Source organism: Nicotiana tabacum, chromosome 9, assembly GCF_000715075.1.
Source record: "Nicotiana tabacum cultivar K326 chromosome 9, ASM71507v2, whole genome shotgun sequence".
NCBI classification, from domain to species: domain Eukaryota; kingdom Viridiplantae; phylum Streptophyta; class Magnoliopsida; order Solanales; family Solanaceae; genus Nicotiana; species Nicotiana tabacum.
Genome location: NC_134088.1, coordinates 18,083,543 through 18,107,903, shown reverse-complemented (window position 1 = coordinate 18,107,903; position 24,361 = coordinate 18,083,543). Strand labels below are relative to the sequence as shown.

Below are 24,361 nucleotides of genomic sequence, written 5' to 3'. Positions count from 1 at the left end.
TGAGAGAAAAAAACTGGAATTTTATTTTTTATTTTTTTGGAAGAATCTGAAATATTATTAGTGTTGGCAGAGATGGAAAGTGTTTCCTTAAATATAGGTTATTTACATCGTAAGACTGTTTCATGAAAATGGTTTCTTAACGAGAGCCTTTTGGCTTTTAAATGGGATTACCATTGTAACGACATTTAAGCCATTATATATATGTTTAAATAATGCTACATGTGTAATAAAATTTGCTATTATTGCAATAAACAAGAAATACTATTAGTTATGAGAATAATTTTTGTAAAGAGATCATCCATGTAAAAAACTCTTAATATAGAATATAATATTCAATAAATGTCTAACAACAATATGTTCAAAATATCAATTTTTTTAATTCGATGAGACTTTTTGAGTAAGTAATATATTCGCTTTTGAAGTTTGTATTACTTATTATGATTAGTTGATTAAGTAAACTTTTTCTACCTTATGTATTCAGTATGAGAGAAAATCATATATAGCCACCGCTGAGAACTTATAACAGTCGGTAGCCATAAAATTATACCATACATATTATAGCCCAAAACTAATTATAACGGCTAGCAATTGAAATCATAAAACACGCTTCAAACATAAACCAGTGGGCCATATCATTGACCAAACACCTGGAAAAAAATCACCGGCGATGTTATTCCCAACGAACATCCTGGGCAGAATTGGACACCCTATATATTTTTAATTTGTTCGTCCTTTAGTTTCTATTTCCTATGATCTCACAAGCATTTCTGGTTCGTCATGTGTTAGTTTTTTTCTTCTAATAAGTCGATAAAAAAAACTCGAAGAAGAATTGGTGAAATTTTATTTGGTAACTACTAAATTAAAGCACCACCTATTTGTTGATCAGAAATAACTGCAACAAAAATTAAATTATTTAATTTCATGGAAATATATGAATATGTGTTATTAGAAAATAATTACAACGACAAAATATATTATTGCAAATGACTAAGTATTAGAAAATACTTAGTCAGTGTATACTGACTAAGTATACTGTATAATAAGTTAAGTATACATAAATGATACACTTTTTATACAATAATTTTACATGATACACTTTTTGAATTATAGAAATTTTATGATTGTTCTTTCTCAGATAACTATGCATAACATTGAAATATATACAAAATAGACTGTCACTATACAAAATATATATAAAATAGACTTTCATTATACAAAAAATATACTAAATAGATTGTCACTACACAAAATAGAATGTTACTATACAAAAATTATACAAAATAGACTGTCAATATACAATTTATATACAATAGACTGTCTCTATAAAAAAAATATATAAAATAGACTCTCATTATACAAAAAATATATAAAATAAATATTTTGGGCTATTAAATGTAATATGTTTGGACCGGAAGGATATTTTGTGTCAATGAGAAAAAAGATGGACTATTAAAATTTTGAGGGGTTATAGAGGGTCATTTTCTCATTCAGTGTCCGAAATCTATTAACCCGTTTAAGAAAATTCTCATAAAATCACCATTATGAAATCATATTAATAATACAAGATGACGATGTTTTGCAAAAAAATGTGACGTAATGATCAATGAAATGAGAGAGAATTATGAAATCTCAAGTTCACGATGTCGATATATCATCGTTATTTGAAACTTGTAATTATTATTATGGTCAGTTGATCAAGTAAACTACATCAATCTTATGCATTCAATATTTGAAATCTATTAGTTTGTTTAGTAGCATTCGTATAAAATCTCCATTCAATATCATGTGTATTGGTTTAACTCCTAAATACTCCTCAGTTCCAACTCCCACCATAACTCCAATAAACTCTTTTTAAAACTTCCTATGTTGGACTATATTGTTTTCTTTTTTTCCCCTTCCAAATATCGTTTTCATTTTGTTTTAATTCTGAAAACAGCAAACCCTATAGTATACTGAAAGTGTAAAACAAATTCCCCCCCTTCTCTCTCTTTCTAGATTTTCTCTCTCTATCCGAATTATCCCATTTGGAAAAATCACTCTTTTTCTCTCTCTTAATCCAACGCATCGCAATCGATACATACATATATATACCCGTTTCATTGCTATCCCTAGGGTTTTTATACCCGAATTTCAGATTCAAAACTTAGGGTTTTGGATTTGTTATAGTCCGTTTGATTTTGTGGATCTGTTGGATTTTTGAATGGATACGACGTCGTTAGCAATTAGCAGAGATGCTGCTCCGTCTTCGACGACGTCCTCCGCGGCGGAGGACGATGGCGCACTCTCCGTCAACTCAGGACTTGCGAAGGAGGCTGCGTTGCTGTTCCAGTCGGGGAAATTTGCCGATTGTTGTAGAGTTTTGCATCAACTGTTGCAGAAAAAGGAACGCGATCCTAAAGTGAGTATTTTTTCTTTTTGCATTTTGTAGCTTTTTACATTTCTAGCGGTTTTAGTGTATTGATAGCTCTAATTTTCAAGTGATATCCGGTTATTTTTAGTTTTCTCTCTTGGAGTATCTTTTATTGAATTGATTGCTTAGAGCTCAATTTGTTTTTCAAGTTCAAATTCGATTCAAATTTTAATAAATTTTAGTTAATATTACATTTTTAATAATTATGTTTATTATTCTTCCCATCTGCCTAAGCCTTCGTGGGAAAAGTTATACAGTACCTGTACCTGTGTTGTTATGAGGTAGCTAGTATCCGGTGGAATAGTCGAGCTATGCGCAAGCTGGCTGGACTATTATGTTTAGTAATCTTAACTAACAGAAAGGTTATCTCATAAATGGCCAGTGCCTTAATAGATTTTTCTCATTCCATCTCTTAAGATGCTATAGAGTTGAATAAAAATGTGTTTATGGTCCTTTCTAGTTGGTGGAAATTGTTTCTGTGGAATACTGGGTTGGTAATTGAGGATTTTTTTGATAGGTGAGGAGTTAAATTAGTTCGGTGAAATGAGCCATCTGTGGATTTGTTGGAAGTTGGTTTTGGAATATTTAAACCGGCATTGTGGATTTAATTCGTTTTAAGTGCTCTGAACTCATTGCACAATAGGTAGTACTTGCTTTGGAATATGAATTATTGGTTTGGGTTGTTGGGAAGAACAAGGCTTGCTGCAGCAGAGGTATTTAAGGTGTTTATTATAATTGGGATAAAAGGAGTATACTACAGCCTGAATTTAGTTTTTGGAACACAACAATGAGCCCAACATAGTTACTTGCACTTGATCTTTGGAGAAAAAAATCTAAGTTGCACGGACTCTTCCATTTTGGTGCCGTCCCCGTTCCGATACGAGACGGGGACGGGAGCGGAATACATCCCGGATTCGGTCAACTGACTTCAGACACTTTGACCGGAGTCCATCGACAAATTTGGGAGAAAAATTGAGATTTTGATTTCTCAAAATCAAAAATAAAATAGATTTAAGTTATGGAAAATGGCATACCTTCAATATTGTAGTATTTTTGTCTCATTTTTTTGGAGAATGAAAGATTGAATTCTACAATATTCATGTAAGTTTTCACAGAATATCTCTCAAAATTTACAATATTTTTATAGCTCTATTTTTTTTTTTAATTTTGAATTTTCTTAGCCGAATCCCCTCACCTGTATCCATATCAAGATCCGCACCCTCGAATCTTTAAATTTAGATTTTGCTGAATCCGATACTCGGATCCGTCCCCGTATCGGATACCCGCACCCGAGTCCGAGCAACTTAGAAAAAAATGAAATGTATCTTGTATTATTTATCAATTACCTGATAGGCGTAGATATGTTTAAGAGAAGGGACTTTGGTTTAATTTCCGCTTTGCGGGGGTCAAGTATTTCATATTCATTCTGAACTAATGAGTCCTTTAATAAGTCTACATTTGACCATGTCCTATGTAATAATTTAAATGTACACCAGTTTGTAACCTTATCAAAAAAAAAAAAAATGTACGCCAGTTTGTAGGTAGGACATTACACTGATTGAAAGTATTAAAAGGAGATGAGCTAAGCTTAAAATCACAGAGAAAAGTTGTTTGGTAGACCTACGATCAATAAAAAATGCGAAATCAGCTATGTAGGCGATATCAACTAGTTGGGACCTAGTTGTTGTTCGTACACTTACGTTAGATTTGGATAGAGATAAGCACAAATCTTTGAGAATCTCTAATTTGCAGTAAAAGACAAAGCATTTGCTACCATTGGAATTTGTAAAATGGGCCGAGTTGAGCATAATGCATATAGAGAGATCGTAATACTGATCCTGATTCCTGAGTCACTTGAGATTTAGGCATAGTTGATTTTGGTGTTATATGCACCATAATCATGTTGATCAAATTATCAAGCTGTTGGATTTGTTAATATTTCTTCTTGCTTTGGTTTCATGATGATGTTTCATTGTTTTCACTTTTAACTTATCGATTATCTATGTTGTCCTTTGCTCCTCATGCCCTAGGTTCTACATAACATTGCCATTGCTGAGAACTTTCAAGATGGTTGCTCCAATCCTAAGAAGCTGATTGATGAACTTAATAATGCTAAGGTACGTAAAGCTAGCATTGAGGTATAGTAGTCTGATTGTTCATCAGTGTCATGGTTGTGGTACTGTTTGTTTGCTCCTTTTATTTATTTTGAGATGGTTCTGTATTTTCTGTGAGCTTGATTTGTTCTGCAGAAGTTCACATGTTACATGCTTTGGCATTTTAAATGCAAAGTTAATACCTGTTTGTATCTCTTTATGTACGTATGAACCTCCACTGGTTTAGGGCAGTCATAAAGTCTAAAGGATATTTAGGAATATAATTAATTGGGGCCAGTGCACCCCGCTGAGTCAAAAAACCTTCTGAATGTAGGGGGTGTCGTGAAACCTTCACTGAATTGGATTCGATCTATAAGTCTGACTCTTTTCATTCATTCTTTTATGTGCTTGGATGAATTCTTTTTTATAACCCCAAAAAAGTAATTTAATCCATTGGAGTGGGAAAATTCCCAGTAGATAGACCTGCAAGAAATTGTGGCATCGTTCCAACAGATCAAATTACTACTGTTACCTATAATAAGGATCAGATTACTACTGTTATTTGTAAAAGCCTTGATGTAAGTTAGGCATACAAAGGAGATTATAAAGCTTCTTCAGTCGTAGAGATACAGAATCAGAGCTAGATGTAAAAATCGACTGACTTTCGCTTTCCATTTTCTTTTTTGACCAGATATTGGCTTTTCATTTTCTTTCGAAAGGGATTTTCATTCTAAAAGTTCTTGTTCAAGGGTGCGACACGACTGACGAGCTACAGCCTTAGTTTCTCGTTTTGGTGTGCATAGGACTAGTCTGGTAGTTATAAAGTTAAAAAGTAACAGAAATTAAGGATGTACTTCCTCTATTCCAAGTTGCATATTTGAACCAGTTGGATTATCTTCTTAATCTCCATTCTGGTCAAACTTTGTTAACACAGGATCAGTCTGGTGGTCTAATATAAGGAGCGTTCAGATAAATTGGTCTTTGTGTCTTCCATTCATGAATATTCAATGTTGTCCAAGTGGTTGAGAACAAGATTAACCTAATGTAGTTACTTATTTTTGTTGATTTATGCTTCTTGGAAAAAATTCAACTTTTCTGTTGAAAAGGTTCTGTAATTCCTAATTTGATAGCATCCCCCATGAAGATGGTCCTTTTATATTTAGTGCACTTATGACTAGCAGCAGTAAGGAGTTTAATGCCTCAATTAGATATTTGTTTTTCTTCTTTAAGTGATTAAAATATTGACTTCCCGTACAGGCTAAAACAACAATGGTTGTTATTTGCTTATGGATATTGATCTGCCTAAATCGTGGATGTCTTCCTTTTACCTTTTCTTAGTGAAGTTGATTTTTGCATTTTCTTTATCTTTTTTTTGATGAAGTCATTTTCGTCTATTGGTTTGACGCTTATAGTGGCACCTTGGTTCCATTCTTGTGAGAATTTTCTTTTTTACTTGATAGCTATCTATCAGGAAAGAGGAGCATTTGACTCAGTTAATCTAATTCTAAATGTGTCGTATAGAGTAGCTCAAAAATTGCTCTTTCTCAGTTCTTCATTTTACTTTTCTCTTTCTGACTACTTTGGCTGTTATAATTCGTAATGTAGTATTATAACTGTACTTAGCTGGTCTTATTTCCTTGTCCTTATACATTATTATTGCTTTCAATGTTTAGAAAAGAAGTGAAGAGCTTGCTCGTGCTGCTAGCGACCAGGCAGAGCCTGCTAACAATGTTGGAACCAAAGCTGTGACAGGAGTTAATGGAAGTAACAGTGCACCACGGGAGCTATCTTCTCAACAGAGTTCCACACTTGTTTACGCTGATGAGTTTGACCCCTCAGTGACCATGTACAATCTAGTATGTTCACCTGGTGCTGGCTTGGCTAGTTTTTTCCCAAACAAATGCCCTTTTTATTTGTGAATGACCTTTATTTGTGCTAATGTATGCGTTTGAATTTTACAGGCAGTTTGCTGGTTTCATTTGCATGAACATGCAAAAGCATTTTCAATTTTGGAAGGATTGTTTCAGAACATTGAACCAATCGACGAGGTACACAATTACTGCAGATTCTGAAATATCGGAAATTCATATCTGATCATTGACTAATGAATTTGCACACAGGAAATAGCCAAGCGCATTTGCCTCTTATTGTTGGATGTTGCATTACTTACTCAAAATGCAGCAAGATCGGCGGTAAGTCGTGCATGCCCAACTGTTTGTTTCTCTTGAACTTTTTGTCTTTTGATCTTGTTACTGTTGTAACTTGTTAGGACCCATACAAAAGATAAAAGGGTAGTATAAGTCGTCAGGAGTTTGTTTGACAAGCCTTTTCCTCTTTTCCTTCCATTAAATTTTATCAGTAAAACTCTCATTCTTGTAATGCAGCTCACATACAAAGCAGCAAAAGCTACTAATGTAGAATATTATCCACAGTTTTCTGCTACATTAAGCACTCATAGTTCTTGATAGCATTCACGATTGTGGAAGAATATCGAACATATTCTACGGTTTGTAATAGATTCCAATTCAATGATATAAAGAATGAGACGATTAAGTAAAGATATGTTTTGATTGAAACTAACAGAATAATAGGTATTCAAAACTAAAAACCTTGTTAATATTCAAACAACAATTCAATTTTGGAAACCCAATTTGAGTTCTAATTCAACCCTACAAGCCCACATATAAAATCGAAAAACCCTAGATTTAGAATAGAAAACTAGTCAATTTTATCACAGAGAAATCTTAACAAGGAATCGAATTACCTTGCAAAGATGAAGAGTTGTTCAAAGAACAAAGGAGATGGGTTTTCCTATCTCAATAACGTCACAATTATCACGAAAACTCAGTTCTTAACAAGTGAAAAACTTTGGGTTTAAATAGGACTTGGAAATAATAAAAATAATTTCCAATAATATCCGTAAAGTGAAGTTTCAGTTTGGCTGAGCGGAACCATTCGCGCTGCAGCACAATTCAGCAAGCTTCATAAAACTACAATCTGTGCTGCAGCATAGTCTGCAGTTCAACCACAAATTAAATTGACATCCATTTTTGGTCCCTTTTTGCCCGTCCAATGACTCTATTTCATCTCTCAAGTCTCAATAATGTCACAAGCACATGAAAGTATTTGCAAGGTATTCCCAGGCGTATGAGCTCCTCTTCAAGAAGAAAACACTTCTTGATCTTCACTTGCAAACCGACTAACTTCTCTTGGGGTTGCTTGGCATGCGGTCTCGCCATTGGATGTTAGGGGCGACTTCTTAATAGCTGCCACGTGTCAGTGAGCCATCATTGGCGCTATCAGTTCTCCACCTTTTTTTCCTGTTCGTCTGGTGATGTCTCTTCTCGATCTGATTAACAGAAATGAATTTAGACCCTGAAGCAGGTATTCCACAAAATCAGCTTGTTTTATTGAAGTATTTTTCCTGGTTTCCTTTTGAAGATATAAAACCAATCTGGTGATATCTTATTTTTCCAACCAATATCTCATCTCCTAGCGGTAGTTCAATTGCGTACATGGCAAACCATTAAGTATGACTTATCGGTAGTTTCATTTTCATTAAATTATGAAGTGATATAATTTATTGGAGTGCTGAGGTAGAATGTTTCGAGATCAGTTTATCTCAGGACAGCATAAGTGGGATAGAATTATTTTCTTTCCTCATTTTGGTCTAAGGTAAGAAATACTGATGTTGTTGCAATTCCGCAGACCATAAAAATGTGACATCTAAAGCTTAAAAACTGCTTCCTATAGTTTTTAACTTTATATAAAGTGAATTCACACAGAAGTTGGTGATCTTACTAAAGGTTCCCTTAACAATTTCATGTCTTATCAAGGAAAAAATAAACTAGAGGTCCCGTAACAACAAAAACAAAAACAAGAAGTCTAGTGTAATCCCACAAGTGGGGTTTGTGGAGGGTAGTGTATATGCAGACCTTAGAAGATAGAGAGGCTAGACCCTCGGCTCAAGAAAAGATAGAAAAAGAAGCAGTAGCTACAAACAGTAACAACAACAAGATAATAAAAATCGAGGCGAAAGAAATATCAGGTAGTAATAGAAAAAAATACAAGACTAAAACTAATACTACTGATACTGAAAAGAAAAGAAAAGTGCTCGACTACCTATTAATCTTCTACCCTAATTCTCGACCTCAACACCCTCCTATCAAGGGTCATGTCCTTGGTGAGTTGAAGCATCGCCTAATCATAGAGGTTCCCGTAACAATTTTAAAAAACAAAAACAGATTTCGTTGTGAGAGATTGCCATTTACAATGGTGTCTAGGCAGCTTACCTACATGTCAACTAATCCATGACGTACATGCAATCTTCCGTCCCCATAAGTACGAGATAATTCTGTCAACTAAAGCTTATATGGAGGGAAACAATTCACCTAGTATCACCTCTACAAGGGTACTATTTGCATTTGTTGTATTTGTCTCCTGCATGATTAAGCTTTGGTTCTATATTTATCTATTTTGTTCGTTTTGAATAACTTCCAATATTGTTTTTTGTGTGGGTCATTCTAGGCAGTTGTTGGGCAGTGAATATTTGCTTCTTTTAATTATTGCTGGTTTTGATGTTGTGACTTATGGTTTAATGTGCTTCTATAAATATTGCTGACTTTGAACTTTTTGACTTATGGTTTAACGTCAGTAGTTTTGTCATGTAAGATGCCTTTCATGGTTTTTTACTTTGTTGCAGTCATGATTGTTCTATTTAAAGGTTGATTATTTGTTCAGACTCCATTTCTAGTTTTACTATTTCTAATAGCTAAATGAGGATTACCAATTTTATATACGCATGAAAAGAATGGTTGTTTTTCGTTTTTCCTCTTGCTGAGATGTTGCTGTACTGTTGCTGAGATGGCGGAATCATGTTGGAATCTCATGTTTGTTTTCTAGTGTGTTGCTTCTTTTCCATTTTGACTTTCTTTAGCGCGCCCTTTTTTCCTGTACCAAATGGGTTAATTATGATTCTTGCTCCCAGGATGTGATCAGTTATGTGGAGAAGGTCTTTTGTAGCAGTAGTTTATTAGGTCAAGTTGACAACGGAAACTCTGCACAGCCAACAGCTTCATCCATCGTGGTGAAATCGGCTTCATTTCCTAGCAATTCAACTATTCCTGATTCATCCAATCCAGATTCACCTGCTGCAGGAATTACCTCTGATGGTTCTTTGTCTAGGACATTATCAGAAGAGGGACTTGAAGATGATGCTCTGCATTTAATATCATCCATGGAGATTGGTGGGCAGAATTTACCACGACAGTCTGGCTTGAAATCGAAAAATGATTCAATAAGGAGCCAAACTGATGAATCTATCTCAACTGCTGATATGAGGATTAAACTGCACCTTTGCAAGGTCCGGTTTCTTCTCCTCACCAGGAATCTCAAGGCAGCTAAGCGTGAAGTTAAGATGGCTATGAACACAGCACGGGCGAAGGATCATTCTATGGCTCTCTATCTCAAGTCCCAGCTTGAATATGCTCGCGGGAATCATCGAAAAGCGATCAAGCTCTTGATGGCATCAAGTAATCGGACAGAAATGGGAATTTCTAGCATATACTACAACAATCTGGGGTGCATATACTATCGACTTGGCAAGCATCATACCTCTTCTGTACTTTTTGCCAAGGCTCTGAGTAATAGTTCCTCTCTCCGGAAAGAGCAGCCTCTAAAGCTCTCAACCATCTCACAGGATAAGTCTCTTCTCATAACATATAACTGTGGTGTGCAGTACCTGGCTTGTGGGAAACCATTACAAGCCGCAAGCTGTTTCTATAAGGCCACTCAGGTTTTCTATAATAGGCCTCTTTTATGGCTGCGGATTGCAGAATGTTGTCTGATGGCCCTTGAAAAGGGACTGCTCAAGGCCAGTGGTACTGCTGCTTCTGACAGGTCTGAAGTTAAAGTTCATGTCGTTGGAAAAGGAAAGTGGAGGCAACTTGTTATGGAAGATGGGATATTAAGAAATGGACAGGAATCTCTTTCAGGTGCAGAAGATTTGGTGGTTAATGATAGACAGCCTAAGTTATCAGTATTACTGGCTCGTCAGTGTCTTCTGAATGCACTGCATCTACTGAACTGTTCTGAATCAAAAGGTCACAAGTCCATGCAGCCTCGTGCTTCTGGTCTGGAAGAAAGTGAAACAGGAGAAGCAGTACCATCCAAGAGTGCAAACAGTAAGAATGGGTCAACTGGTGACCCTAAGGCACTGAATGTGGCAGCATCAGGTCAGATTAATGCAAACGGGGAGGTGAAGGAGCAAAAGGGTGTGAGCAGTCAACATGCCTCCTTATCGAGTTCTATCTGTGAGTATGAAGCCACTGGTAGAAAAGAGAATCTGATGATTGAGCAAGCTGTATTGGCTGATTTGGCTTTTGTAGAGCTGGAATTGGGAAATCCATTGAGGGCCCTTACAATTGCAACATCTCTCTTGAAAGTCCAAGAATGTTCTAAAATATACATCTTTCTTGGCAATGTGTATGCAGCTGAGGCTCTGTGCTTGCTAAACCGGCCAAAAGAAGCTGTGGAACATTTGTCAACATATATCGCTGGTAGCAAGTGTGTTGATCTACCGTTTAGTCAAGAGGATTCTGAAATGTGGAGACAGGAGAAAACATTGGATTTTGAAGATACTAATGGTGGATCAGCGACTTTGAATTCCTTTCCACCAGAGGAATCTCAAGCATTTGTGTTCCTCAAGCCAGAAGAGGCACGCGGAATGCTCTTTGCAAACTTAGCTGCCATGTCTGTGATGCAAGGAGACATCGAACAGGCCCAAAATTATGCAGTACAAGCACTTTCCACAAAACCTCAACGTCCTGAAGCTATTCTTACTGCAGTATACGTGGATCTTTTGCGAGGGAGATCACAAGAAGCTCTCACCAAGTTGAAACACTGCAGTCGTATTAGGTTCCTACCCGGCAGTCCAACTTTAAATGGTTCATCTTAATGATTTGTATCGGTGGTTTTTACTGTTCTTGTCCAGCTCGCCTTTCACTAATGAGTTAGCAGGTAGTTCAGGAATCCCTTCATAGAGGATTTGTACCATATATATAGCTCAATTCAGGAATAAGTTTTTGTTTATTAAAATTTTATGTTTCCCTTTGAGTTACAGTCTTTAGGTTTTAGGAAGTCGTGGTGTGGCTGAGATTGTTTTGGTTATTGCAGATACCACCTATAAGATTAGAGATGTATTTTTCTTATAGAGAGCCCCAATCTAGTTACCATTCGAAATATCTAGAGGTTTTATGAGCTCTCAACTCTCAAGAAGATGAACCTTGAACTTTCCATTTCTTTCAGAAATTTATTTTAATCCTCAACCAGTCTTGTTATGGCTTCATTGTACGCTGCAGTTACTTTGGATGGGGTTGCTGTAATTGCCATACCTTATCTCTTTTTCTGCCTATGATCTATAATATTATCCTGCTTGTGGGGAATGTATGAAAACAGATCTACTCCCCTGGAAGCCGATAGTTGAATGAAGGGTATTTTGGGCGGTGATTTAAAGGTTTTTGCTTAATTTTTAATTTCTATTGCATTGGGATAATGGAGCTAAGGGGATAGCACATGTATCTTGTGGAGATTTCCCCACTGATACGCTAGACTTTTAAGGTTTGTGTTTGGGGTTTGTTGTGTGTGGGGGGCATAGCTACCATTTACTAAATTACTTTTTATAGCTATGTTTTGACTTGTTATAGAGTGTATTCGATGTATTTAAACTAATGTATTCATGAATACAATAGGAAAAGTCGGCGGAAAAAAGGGAATTACAGCTAACGTATAGACTGTATTCATATGTATTCGTGAATACAGTAACAGAATTTGCGAAAAAAAAAGGGATTCAGCTGTTTAAAATCATATGTATTCGTGAATACAGTAACAGAATTTGCGAAAAAAAAAAGGGATTCAGCTGTTTAAAAACGGTAAGTGAATCAATTAACGCGATAGACTCCTAATATAACTCAACAAACTCAATTATAACACATAAAATTTATATTTTCAGTTATAGAAAAGATTCTCAACCGAAAAACACCCCAAAAACAGAGCAATCTTCAGAGATTCAATCCATTTCTTTTTTTAGTGGTATCTTTAAAAATAAATTTATATATTGAAATTATATATTTACATTGAATACAATTAAATACATAAAAATACATTGAATACATGATGTATAGCAGGTCATCTATAGTGCAAAAACATATGAATACATACTGCAGATACATTTGAATACATATATACATCTGAATACATAAATTATACTAATTAAAAAAATATATGAATACATTCTACAATATATTGAATACATACTGCTGAATATATACTGCCGGACAAAACAGTGAAGCAAAGTGAAGCTTTGAAATTATATAATTACAATGAATACAGTTAAATACAGTGAATATATTGAAAAAGTAGAAAAAACTAAAGACAGTGAATACAATGAAATACATGGAATACAACAAGATACATTGAAATAAATAAGGTATCAACCTTTGGTATAGGAAGTAAAATTTTCTATATTATTTGAAGTTACAGTAGAGCCAGTATATGAGAAAATTTGGGGAGCATGAAGTGGAAGATCTGCAAATATTGCATGGTGTGCCCCCCAAAGAGATTGGTTTTGGCGGAATATTCCCGTTTTTTACCGTCTTAGCGAAATGTCCCTTTTTTTTTACTTGAACACCGCCGTTCTTTAATTTTTAAAGCTTGAAATTCTTGTTTGGTGGTAGAAAATAGAAGTTAATGATGGATTATTATTAAAATCGTTTGAATGTTGGTAATTTAAGCTTAATTTTTTAGTTCAAACACAAATTTGGTAATTTACTATAAAAATTTTAAAACTCCATTGTTGGACTTTAGAAAGTGCTGAAGAAGATAAAGTGAGTCTTTTTGATTTGGTGTTATTTGACTAAATTGGTGATTGTTTTGTTGGTAATAGAGATTTGCTTCAAATTTGAGATCATTTGGAGCATATTTGTAGAACAATTTGTTAAAACAACCTAAAAAAGTATATCAATTGGGTAGACTTCGATGAATAACTTAATAGATAGGTAGAGAAAATATAGCATCAACTGTACCAATCGTTAGAGAAATCCCTGAAGAGCAAAAGTATGATAATCGGGTAGATTTTGATGAACAACTTAATAGATTGATAGAATAATAATAGTATCAACTCTACCTATTTGGTAGAGAAATCCTAAAGAGCAAAAATATGACAATCGGGTAGACTTCGATGAATAATTTGATCGGATAGAAAAACTCCTAAAGAGTTATGTACGGGCCGGGACTATTTTTTAAAGGAAATTTTACCTCCTATAGTAAAGGTATACACCCTATTTATTGCAAACCAAAATCATTTTAAAATATTATTTTCTATAGCTACATTTTATATTTTTATAGCAAAATAAGTATTTATGGCATATACTACCATTAAGGCATGAAATAAGACATGAAATACACTATTTATATTTTTCCTCTCTCTTTCTTTCAATTAACACACTATTCTCTCTTAGAATTTTCTTCTTTCTCTCTCTCTTCGAGCAAAATAGGCTGAATCATAGATACACGAAAGAGAAACAAATCATGAAAGCAAGCCTAAAAATCTCAAAATCAGAAAAAGGAAGCAGAGATACCTTGTGCGACAGAGAGATTGAAGAGAAAGAGGGATTCTTAGCGCGGTAAGTAAGAGAGAAAAGAGAAAGAAGCGGTCGAATTGGAAGCGTTGTAAATTGTAATGGAAGAGGTAGTGAAGTGATACAAGGAGTCTTGGCCGGAAAACGTCATCTCCGACGAACTTTCTTCTCTTCTTTGCTATTTAGTCAAATATAATGATACAAATATATTGTATTATGTACAAATTCACTCAAACACATTGTATTTTTGTATAAATATTTTTTTTTGCCTGTGTTTATGTATTTCAAAGGTCTGTATTTTTTTAATACAGCTGAATATACCTGTATTCATGCATACTGTACAGGATATAAACATTGAAATACACTGAATACAAACATTAAAATAGAACATAATATAAACAGTGAATACATTTAATTTTAAAATATAGTGAAATACAATAAAATACACTGAATACAAATAGAAATACAGTGAATATAACTAATGAAATATACTGAATACATCAGTAATAACATATATTAGGAATAACTAAAATACTGTTAATACAAATACATTTGAATATACTGAATATAAAATAGCGAATACAGTAAATATAAACACTGAATCTAATGAATGCAACCAAAAAAAATAATAATATTGAAGCACACTAAATACAAAAGTTATATACAATTGAAAAATTATTCTAATTAATTGGGTTGATAATGACGCATGTTAGAATTGATTTTGTTGAGTTATATTATGAGTGTATCACGGCTAATTGGTATTATTTCCGTTATTAGACAACTGGACATACCTATTTTTAAAGTGATTGTCGTTACTGTATTCATGAATACATGGCACGAATACATGTGAATACATGCGCGTACAGCTGGACTGCCCTGATTTTAGGCACTTTTTGCTGCTGTATTCATGAATACAGCAGAGCGAATACAACGAACACATTATCGCGTACAGCTGGACTGCCCTGATTTTAGGTATTTTTTGCTGCTGTATTCATGAATACATGGCGCGAATACATGTGAATACATGCACATACAACTGGACTGCCCTGATTTTTAGGCGCTTTTTGCTGCTGTATTCAGCAGTGCGAATACAACGAATACACTACCGTAACAACTGAATAGTAATTATAGGAAGTAATCATATATATGGTAGCTATAGAACGTTAATAGGCACTAAACAATAGTGATTTCTGAAAATTTCTCTTTTTTAAATACAGTCAATTTTGAGGATATTCTCTAAGATCAACCCCTTACGGAGTCATTACTGTCAATCACCCGAAGATCTGAATTTTGAATTATCATCATCCTGAAAGTTTTAGGTGTATAAATCCTGACAAATAGAGATGGCAATAGGGAAAGTCTTCCCCGTCAAAGTGTTGTACCACCCAACCTCTCTAGCCTAAGACTTTTTCAATTTATACCCTGCAATTTTCGTTTCGGTTTCTAACTCTTGTTTGATATCCCTTTGAAACCCCCAACTAATTTGAATTTGTGCTATATTAGGCCGATTAAAAGGGGTAGCGATCGAGATCTTTTTCATTGTAGGAACTTGAACCCATCACTTTGTGAATTTTTTTCCCGAGTAGCATTTATACTTATTGTTTTTTTAGTGATTTGTTTTCATCATTTTAGCTCTTTTTTTTTTTAAAAAAAAATTTATAAACATGTAGGTCTTTTTTCGAAATGGAATGGCTTTTATTTTTCGCTTTTTATTTATTATTTATCTTGAATGGGGGAATCATTATACATGGTATACCCGATCAACGTATTTTTTTTGTTTTACGCCCCGTAACTCTTTCAACCAGGCTTGGGCAGAATAACAAAGCAACCAAAAAGCCGTATGCTTTGGAAGAAGCTTTAACTGTTTTTATTTATTTATAAATAATGATATCAACTATCAAGAATATTGGAGTTTGTTGACATGTCTAATTTATCATCTAAAGGAGAGAACTAAGATGTCAATTTACTAGATAAGTAATAATCAATGTCCCTTATCATTTATAACTTTGAAAGAATTTAGAATGTTATGTAAATAAATAGGAATCTGAATTCTGAAGCTAAAATTTTTAAAGATCTATCTCACCTTGTTTTGGCTTGGGAAAAAAAAAGAGATAAGTTTTTTGAAGAGTTCTCTCATGTCCGTCACAACTTGTTATGCCCCATATCCATCGTGAAAAATAGCACGGGCTAGCCAGTATTCAGACTGGTAATTGAAAAATAGCTAACGTTTGCAAAGTTATTGAAAAATAATCACTATTTTGCTGCAACACGGAAAGTTCCAGCATAATATACTGGAGATTGGAGCACATGTGTATGAACTTCCAGCATATTATCCTGGACCATTATATTATGCTGTAAGTCCATTATATTATTCTGGAACTCAAGTATATTATGCTAAAAGTCTAGTATATTATACTGGAACTCCAGTATATTATGCTAGAATATTTTTCGGATTTTGGACAGTATTTTTGTTCAGATTTATCTTTACATGAAAAGTGGCTAAATTTCGATTACTTTTGAAACTATAGCTATTTTTCAATTACCACTTGTAAATCTGACTATTTTTGAATTTCACCCATATCCATCCCCGTAAAAACAAATTTGACTTCCATATTTTCTTGTCAACGTTAGATTTGTCAGATTTATTAACATACATGTTTTAAATTTAATTCCTATGTACTCATTGTCAAACATTTAAATAATGAAATTACTTGTTAGGTAATCACCAATAAATCTCTTGATAAATATTAATTGTAAATATAGTAAAAACGGTAATTAACTTAAAACATATAGAAAAAAACTATAGTTTATACAAGTTAAATCTTTTTTTTTCCTCCTCTCTTTTCCAATCCCATCAGTACTAAGAATTATATACCAAAATCCAACTGAAATATGGTCTTAATCACGTACTCCTATACCTATCCTAATTCGGAGTGGACTCCCTACAATTCCAACATGGTGCCTATATATACCCTCTCATAGGAGACATATTCTTCATAATAACAAAATTCTGTCTCTCGTATACTTTCAAGGGATTCTCTATTTTCAAGAATCTTGAAAACTTAACTAAATAGTAAATATGAAGGTGATTGCAGCCTATTTGTTGGCACAATTGGGTGGCAACACTAATCCTTCTGCTGATGATTTGAGGAAAATCTTGAATTCTGTTGGAGCTGAAATTGATGAGTCTAAAATCGAACTATTATTGTCACAAGTTAAAGGCAAAGATATTACTGAGTTGATTGCTGCTGGCAAACAACAATTGGCTTCTACTTCTATGGCTTTTGGATATGGTGCTGCTTCTTCTGTTGTCAATGGTGCTGAAAATAATGTTGCTCAAGTTGCTGTTGAAGAGAAAAAGGAGGAGGAAAAGAAAGAAGAGTCTGATGAAGAAGAAGATTTTAACTTTAGTCTCTTTGATTAGAATAGTTTAATATTGCTATTGGTGGAACCATCTTTCTTGTCTTAGAATTAAGTTTAAGTTGCTGTTATTTTATGCCAGTAGTTTTGTTTTTAATTCTTTTTAAGTGGGAAGTTTTGTTCTTAAACAATGTTTCTAGTATGGCTATCAAATTCAATTGATTTTGTCTTTTTGCTCGTATTTTTTTTCCATAACGGACATATATTCTGTTTCATCATTAGATAGATAGATGATTTAAGGTTCCTCCAACTTGAGGGCAACATAGCCTATTGATTAATATTACAAACCTTATGAATTAGATGTTCCCCTATGTTTGGTTAAAATCCAGCGGCTAAGTCAAAGAATTCAACTAAAGGGTATCAACATTTAATAAAGTAAACGCACAAAGAGTGTATTGATTTTTTAAACCTAGTTACACATTGTAATTTCCGACAAAGGGATGTTTAACACCCCTTGGACTAAGGTGGCTGCCGCACCAAGTATAACCCATAGGATATTGTGGAGTTTAAATAACCTATGTTCTTATCCGGAACCTTTATTTGCTCATATATGTGACATGAGTATGAGTTTAACTTCTGTACGCTGACTGTATCATTAGGTTGACGAGTTCGACTAGCATGAAAAGTAGAATAAATAACCTTTGAAGGCAAAAACAGAAGATAAAAGTAAAGTTATTCCTATGCATAACAACAGTAATTTTAGAGCATATCTAGCTGATCAAACCTTTTGTTTCAATAGTACAAATTTCTCCATAGCATCAGCTACATCACAACCTCATATAGATGCATATACAACTCAATAATACCTTCTTTACTTAATAAATTGCCCAACAATATCAGGCATTCACAGTTCATACAAAATCCAACTGTTCTTCTCACAGACGCGACAAGGGTACGTTGCTTCCATTCCCTTGAAGAAAAGGGTAATCTGTGAACCCTACAATTGGATCTTGAGTATAAAATGTCTTCCTATTATACTTAGTTAGAGGTGCATTAAGCTTAAACCTCATAACCAAATCAGGATTAGAAATGAAAAGGCGACCATATGACACAAGATCAGCATCACCTTGTGCCACAGCCTCAATTCCTAGCTCCTGAGTATATCCGCCACTACAAATGAACGTCCCCTGATACGCGTTTCTCAGTGTCCTCATTAAACGCGCTTCCTCCTCTTCACTTCCAACCCTACCTGCTTCAGTTTGCCCATAGGCAACGTATCGTGGCTGAGTTACATGAAGATAAGCAAGTTTGGAACCAAAATGGAGTTGGAGTTTGTTTACTCTTTCAACAACCGCTAAGCCTAGGCTGAGTGGATTTGAATCCATGGCGTCGAGATGATCTATTGCTGGTGACATCCTTACACCTACGCGATCAGCACCTATTGCTGTAACGACTGCTCGAACCACCTGCATTATGAATTTGCAACGGTTGGCTAGCGATCCACCATATTCATCTGTCCGGTCGTTGATCCCATCTTTCAAGAATTGGTCAATCAAGTAACCGTGAGCTCCATGGATTTCGATACCATCAAAACCTGTACATATTTCGATTTACATGTATTAATGAAACTTCAACGATTACAACAGTTTAAACCAACTCGAATAAAACGACGACTCAAAGCTTGAAACGAATAGCAACAAGAAAATAGGAATCAACCAACTTGACTGAACCACTGCCGAAATCTGAGCTCCAAAAACAAACTCGACCACAACTTGAATTTTCAAATCAAGTTCTCTTGAGAAAAACAGAACTTCAAAAGAAAGAAAAAGGCACTAAGACATATCTGTGTTTAGTAATCTTGTACAGAATGATATAACAAAGAAGCAATAGATATTCAAACTGAGATGTACTTAGAACTAACCTGCTTCAATAGCATTTAAGGCTGCCTTGCGATAATCTTCAACTACTTGTGAGATTTCATTGATTCCTAGAGCTCCTTGGTTTTGGATAAATAGCATGAGTTCCATCTGGCATTAGTATTCTCCATCTCTTTGATATTGGCTTCTCAGTTGAAGATATTGGTGCACCTCCATCAGGTTGATACACTAATGAATGGATATATACAAGTTTGGTTAGACAACTAACAGTTGGAAACTATTCAACTTCTATATATTAACTGTCACAAGAAGGGTAGAAGGGCGGGTTCATCATCTACCGAGTTTCAAAACCTTGTGCAGTTAGAGGCGGACCCAGAATTTAGAGGTAGCGGGTGCTTGTTTACATTTAACCAAAATTTGCTTTGTATATAAGGTGCCACTACTAAACAATCATATTTTTTAAAGACATATACATGTATATATGAATTTTTTGCTGAACTTTATGGGTGCTGGTGACCTCTCATTTTATAATATTGGTGCGCCTCTGTGTGCAGTTGACTCTCCTATATTTCTTGGTTAGAAGGACATCCTAGTGCACGAAACATCCCGTATTCATCCAGGGTAATGGGAAGCGCCGCACCCCACGAGGTGTCATGTAGGCAGTTTACCTTAATGTAAGTAAGCATCAGTTGCTGATTTCACAGTTCGAACCCTTTACCTACAGTCACACAGAGACAACTTTACCGTTGCTCCAAAGCTTTCATTCCTCGGATATGAAAAAAAAGAAGAAGTATGAACTGTCCCAAGAAATGGAGATATAATGAAAGAACATCCGGTGTTGCCAACAAAACTGTTAAAATTTTAGCATTGCCTCCTTGCCATCAACAATTACTAATCCTAATGTAGTGGTCCAACAACTCTAGTAGAAAGAGAAGCATGTCTAAACAATATTATTAACACTCTTGATCTTTTTTGGTTTAAATGTAACCACTTTGACCATTTTTTTTTAATAACCATGGTATCCGAATCAGTTTATTTACCTTCGTGAGATGCGCGACCAACATGCCACAACTGACAAAATATGACAGCACCTTTTGAATGTACTACATCAACAATTTTCTTCCATGCCTCTACTTGCTCTTTTGTGAAAATCCCTGGCACATGTGGAAACCTGAAACACCACATAATATATGAGCAAAGAGGCTGGATCTCACATTTATGGGATATTATGTCCTTATTACTCCGTTTAAAAAAAAAAAGACATATTTTTATGATTTAAAATAATTTAACTTGAACTTTTCTTTGTACCCTGAATGAGAAATTTTTATAACCACATAAATGTTATGGTATGTTTGAGAAGTTTTATAGTCACGAAAATATTATAATTTGTTTAAGATCACAAGTGCAGAGGAGGAAGGGTGGGCAGCAGGTACCACGAGCCCTCTGTCCCACACATCTATCCAGAAGCAAGTAGTTTTAATTTTTTTTATTTCTTTCTTTCACTTTGTGCGAGTCAAATCACGTCACATAAATTGAAACTGATGGAATACTATTTACTAACTTTATAAGACTGATGCTACAAGGTTGTAGTTCAAAACTTGGGTTAATCTGCAAAATAAAGGATCCCCATAATCATACAAGTTCTTATATTTACTGCTGTCCATAATAATTAACTTTTTTATTTTGGTCCAAAATAAATGACATTTTATATAATTAAGAAGGAATTATTTTTTTTAAAATTTGCCTTTATTTACATATCCCAACGTGTCAAGTTAACAATATGCAAATTTTAATTATGGGTAATTTAGTTAAAATAATTATTTTTTTTGGAGTTAATATTTTATTAAGGGAGTGCCAAATACTAAAAAATTATTTATTATGAAACTAGAGAGTATTATAATTTTGATTTTTGCCCTTTTGTTCTTCCTCAGTTCACTATGTTTCCATGTTAAATACATTATGAGCCGACAATATCGGTCCCACCTTCCACTAATAAATTATAATGGTAAAATATACACGTGGCATGATGTGACTCGTCCTTAACAGTATTTTCTCATAGTGCAATGGGGGCCCCCAAGCAGCAATAATTAAGTATATCAGCAAAAATTTCTGAAATAGGTAACAAATTTAATAATGACCCCTTAGACTAAGGGTTAATCTCACCAATAAAATATTCAGAAGCATCCAATGAAAAACAAAAAGGTAACGTATGTAAAGTCCCATAAAATTTTGATACAAGCATTTAATGCTTTATTTAACCAATGTATAATTCTTTTTGGCAACTTTTGAAGTTGCAAAAGTAAATTTAACCTTAAAATACTCTCCCATCTAAAAAAGAATAAAATTATTATTATTTGAAAAGCGAAATTCTTTTTTTTAACTATAAAATATAATATGTGTTGGTTCGATTCTCATGGCTCCCGTCCTCACTTAACTTTAGTAATTGGGAAAATAAAATTACAAGCCTTACTGCTAATAAGCATTTAACTCAAGAGTATATATACAAAGCTCCTCTAAATGGCAATACATACTTTGTTTGAGTGATATTATATTAACAATTCTTTTGAAATTATACGGATTTTCTAAAAAAAATATCATGCAAAGAGTGGTACATTTACACGTGTCAATAAGTTACTGGCTTAATAGTAGTTTTCAAATAGTCCAATGGGGACCAAGAGCAGCAATAATTGGGTACTCCTAAGTGCATTATTTACCAAAAAGACCCTAAAATATTACCAAATTAACGAACATACCCAGCTGAAGTTGGAGAAATCATAGTGCCTTCAGTGATGAGAAATCCACCGTCCGTTGCTCTCTGCGCATAATACTCCGCCAGCGCTGGCTGTGGAATACTATTCAGTGCTCTGCACCTTGTCATTGGAGCCAATACTATCCTGCCACGTGGAAAACCAAACGTAAATATGATCCCCCTTCAAGGTTATATATGTCCAAAAAAAAAAAAATCTTCTCCCGCATTTTCCCATGAAAAAATCAAGATAAGATTTTTACGTGATCCAGTCATCTCAATACGTAAAAGTTGTAACTTTTTCACCATTTTGAGTTTGAGATTTGTTAGATAATTATTATATATAAATACCTTTTTGGATTAAAGGGTAGCTCGGTACACTAAGCTCTTACTATGCGCGGGATCGGACCACAAGGTTCCGTGGAAGGATCGGACAAAAACGATCTACTGTATACAACTTTACGGTGCATTTCTGTAAGATACTGTTTTCGCGGCTTGATAAAAAAGATGTGTTTTCAGTTCTTAAAGAGACTGACTTGTCCGAAAGATTGGAACAGTTTGAGATTTGTTAGATCTTACATGATTCAAATATATATGAATATGAACTCTAAATACACCCTTTTCACTTCTGATTCTGAAAAACTAAGAAAACTCAGTAATATCGATTTTGAGTTTGAGATTTATCATAAGATTCAATTATATAAATACCCTTTGGAATCTTGTTTAGAAAAAGCTAGGAAAAATGTATAAAATTTTAGGTAACTGACCTGTGGGAAAGGTTGAACTTCCCCATTTTGTAAGGAGAGAATAGGCTTTGGTTGCTTCCATCTTGATGATTAGCCATTGTTTTTGGAAGATCTGTGCAACTGAGGATTAAGAAAGAAGAGCGATAAATTTTATTTTATTTCAAGAACTTACAAAATGGTGAAATGGAGGTATGATTTAATGGTGAGATTGGACGGCATAAGAAAGTGGAATATGCAGTAATTAGTGAAGGTCGTTTTCGTGGAACTTAGAATTGATAATTAAAGAAATAATAGTGAGGCACGCTGTTCATATGGGAAATATTGAACATGAATAATACATGGTTTGACCAACTAGATTTCTGGATCAGATTGGTCCATTTTGACTATATATGCAGATACCACGAAGGAGGTTGTACAAAAAAAAATTAGTATCTTATTCGGTCGACACTAGTATCTAACGTTCATGCAGGATGCACCACCGAGGGTGTGATGTATTTGATTGACATTTTTAATATCGTATTCGATCGACACTAAAAGATAATCCGGTGAATAAATCATATCGTATTCATGCTGGATCCAGAAAAGGGCTGCACCACCAAGAGTGTGATGTATTTGATTGACATTTTCAGTATCGTATTCGGTCGACACTAAAAGGTAGTATATGACGTTCACGCAGGATCCCAGGAAAGGGCTGCACCACAGGGTGTGATGTATTTGATTGATATTTTTAATATCGTATTCGGTCGACACTAAAAGGTAATCCGATGCACAAAACATATCGCATTCATGCAGGATCCAGAAAAGGGCTGCACCACCAAGAGTGTGATGTATTTAATTGACATTTTTAGTATCGTATTCGGTCGACACTAAAAGATAATTCGGTGTACAAAACATCTCACGTTCGTACAGGATCCACCACCAAAGGCGTGATGTATTCAATCTGACATTTTTAGTAAGGTATTCGGTTTACTGGCACGTATCTTGATCGTTTTTATCAGGTACCTATCTCTTGTCATTGAGACAAGTATCATCTTAACGTAACTCAGCTAACTAATGATCAGGCAATTATCATTAACCACTAGGTTACATGTGAAATTTCTACACATAAACATTAATTAATCACTGTAGTATTGTCAAATGATAATTATATATGTTTTTTCACTTTTTAAACTTGTGATGCTTAAGATATGATTATTTGATTTGGCATAAAACTATAAATATCAAATGTAAATAAGTATTTACTAATATCATTTGTAAGCTTGACCAGCTTCTATTTGATTTTAATTTACTTCTGTATATCAGTCATATGCTTACTTATTTTTACGATTTGTCTGATTTTTTGCATAACTAAAGAAGTATTACATTTTTTTTTTATATATAATCAAATTTCATTATTTCCTTTTTTTGATAACTTTCACTCAAGTTTTTGATCCATTTGATGTAATATGTTTAATTATAAAAATCTGTTGCTTGATTTGTTAGATATGAATATTA

The 24,361-nt window shown here is 34.3% G+C and overlaps 3 protein-coding genes across 3 annotated transcripts; 2 read left to right on the top strand and 1 right to left on the bottom strand.

Annotated features, from left to right (window-relative positions):
• The first annotated feature begins 1,905 nt into the window (after positions 1-1,905).
• Positions 1,906-11,848, top strand: LOC107773111 (uncharacterized). Its single transcript, XM_016592559.2, has 6 exons — positions 1,906-2,398; positions 4,441-4,527; positions 6,177-6,359; positions 6,465-6,551; positions 6,624-6,695; positions 9,491-11,848. The coding sequence occupies exons 1-6, from the start codon at positions 2,201-2,203 to the stop codon at positions 11,456-11,458; spliced, it is 2,595 nt and encodes an 864-aa protein (XP_016448045.2). The 5' UTR covers positions 1,906-2,200; the 3' UTR covers positions 11,459-11,848.
• Positions 11,849-16,855: 5,007 nt separating this feature from the next.
• Positions 16,856-17,697, top strand: LOC107773114 (large ribosomal subunit protein P2-like). The gene has a single exon (XM_016592563.2). It carries the CDS (start codon positions 17,218-17,220, stop codon positions 17,560-17,562), a length of 345 nt encoding a protein of 114 aa, XP_016448049.1. The 5' UTR covers positions 16,856-17,217; the 3' UTR covers positions 17,563-17,697.
• Positions 17,698-18,219: 522 nt separating this feature from the next.
• Positions 18,220-23,097, bottom strand: LOC107773112 (12-oxophytodienoate reductase 3). Its single transcript, XM_016592560.2, is given in 6 exon segments — positions 18,220-19,092; positions 19,420-19,492; positions 19,494-19,603; positions 20,416-20,546; positions 22,129-22,269; positions 22,889-23,097. Coding segments are annotated over 6 exon segments (1,191 nt in total). The 5' UTR covers positions 22,966-23,097; the 3' UTR covers positions 18,220-18,433.
• Positions 23,098-24,361: the final 1,264 nt, after the last annotated feature.

Bases quoted from the DNA above. Each gene is read 5' to 3' on its own strand.
- LOC107773114 (XM_016592563.2), top strand. From the start codon at position 17,218: ATGAAGGTGATTGCAGCCTATTTGTTGGCACAATTGGGTGGCAACACT.
- LOC107773111 (XM_016592559.2), top strand. From the start codon at position 2,201: ATGGATACGACGTCGTTAGCAATTAGCAGAGATGCTGCTCCGTCTTCG. The intron at 6,360-6,464 runs GTATGTTCACCT...TGAATTTTACAG, and splicing joins CAGTGACCATGTACAATCTA to GCAGTTTGCTGGTTTCATTT. The intron at 6,696-9,490 runs GTAAGTCGTGCA...TCTTGCTCCCAG, and splicing joins AAAATGCAGCAAGATCGGCG to GATGTGATCAGTTATGTGGA.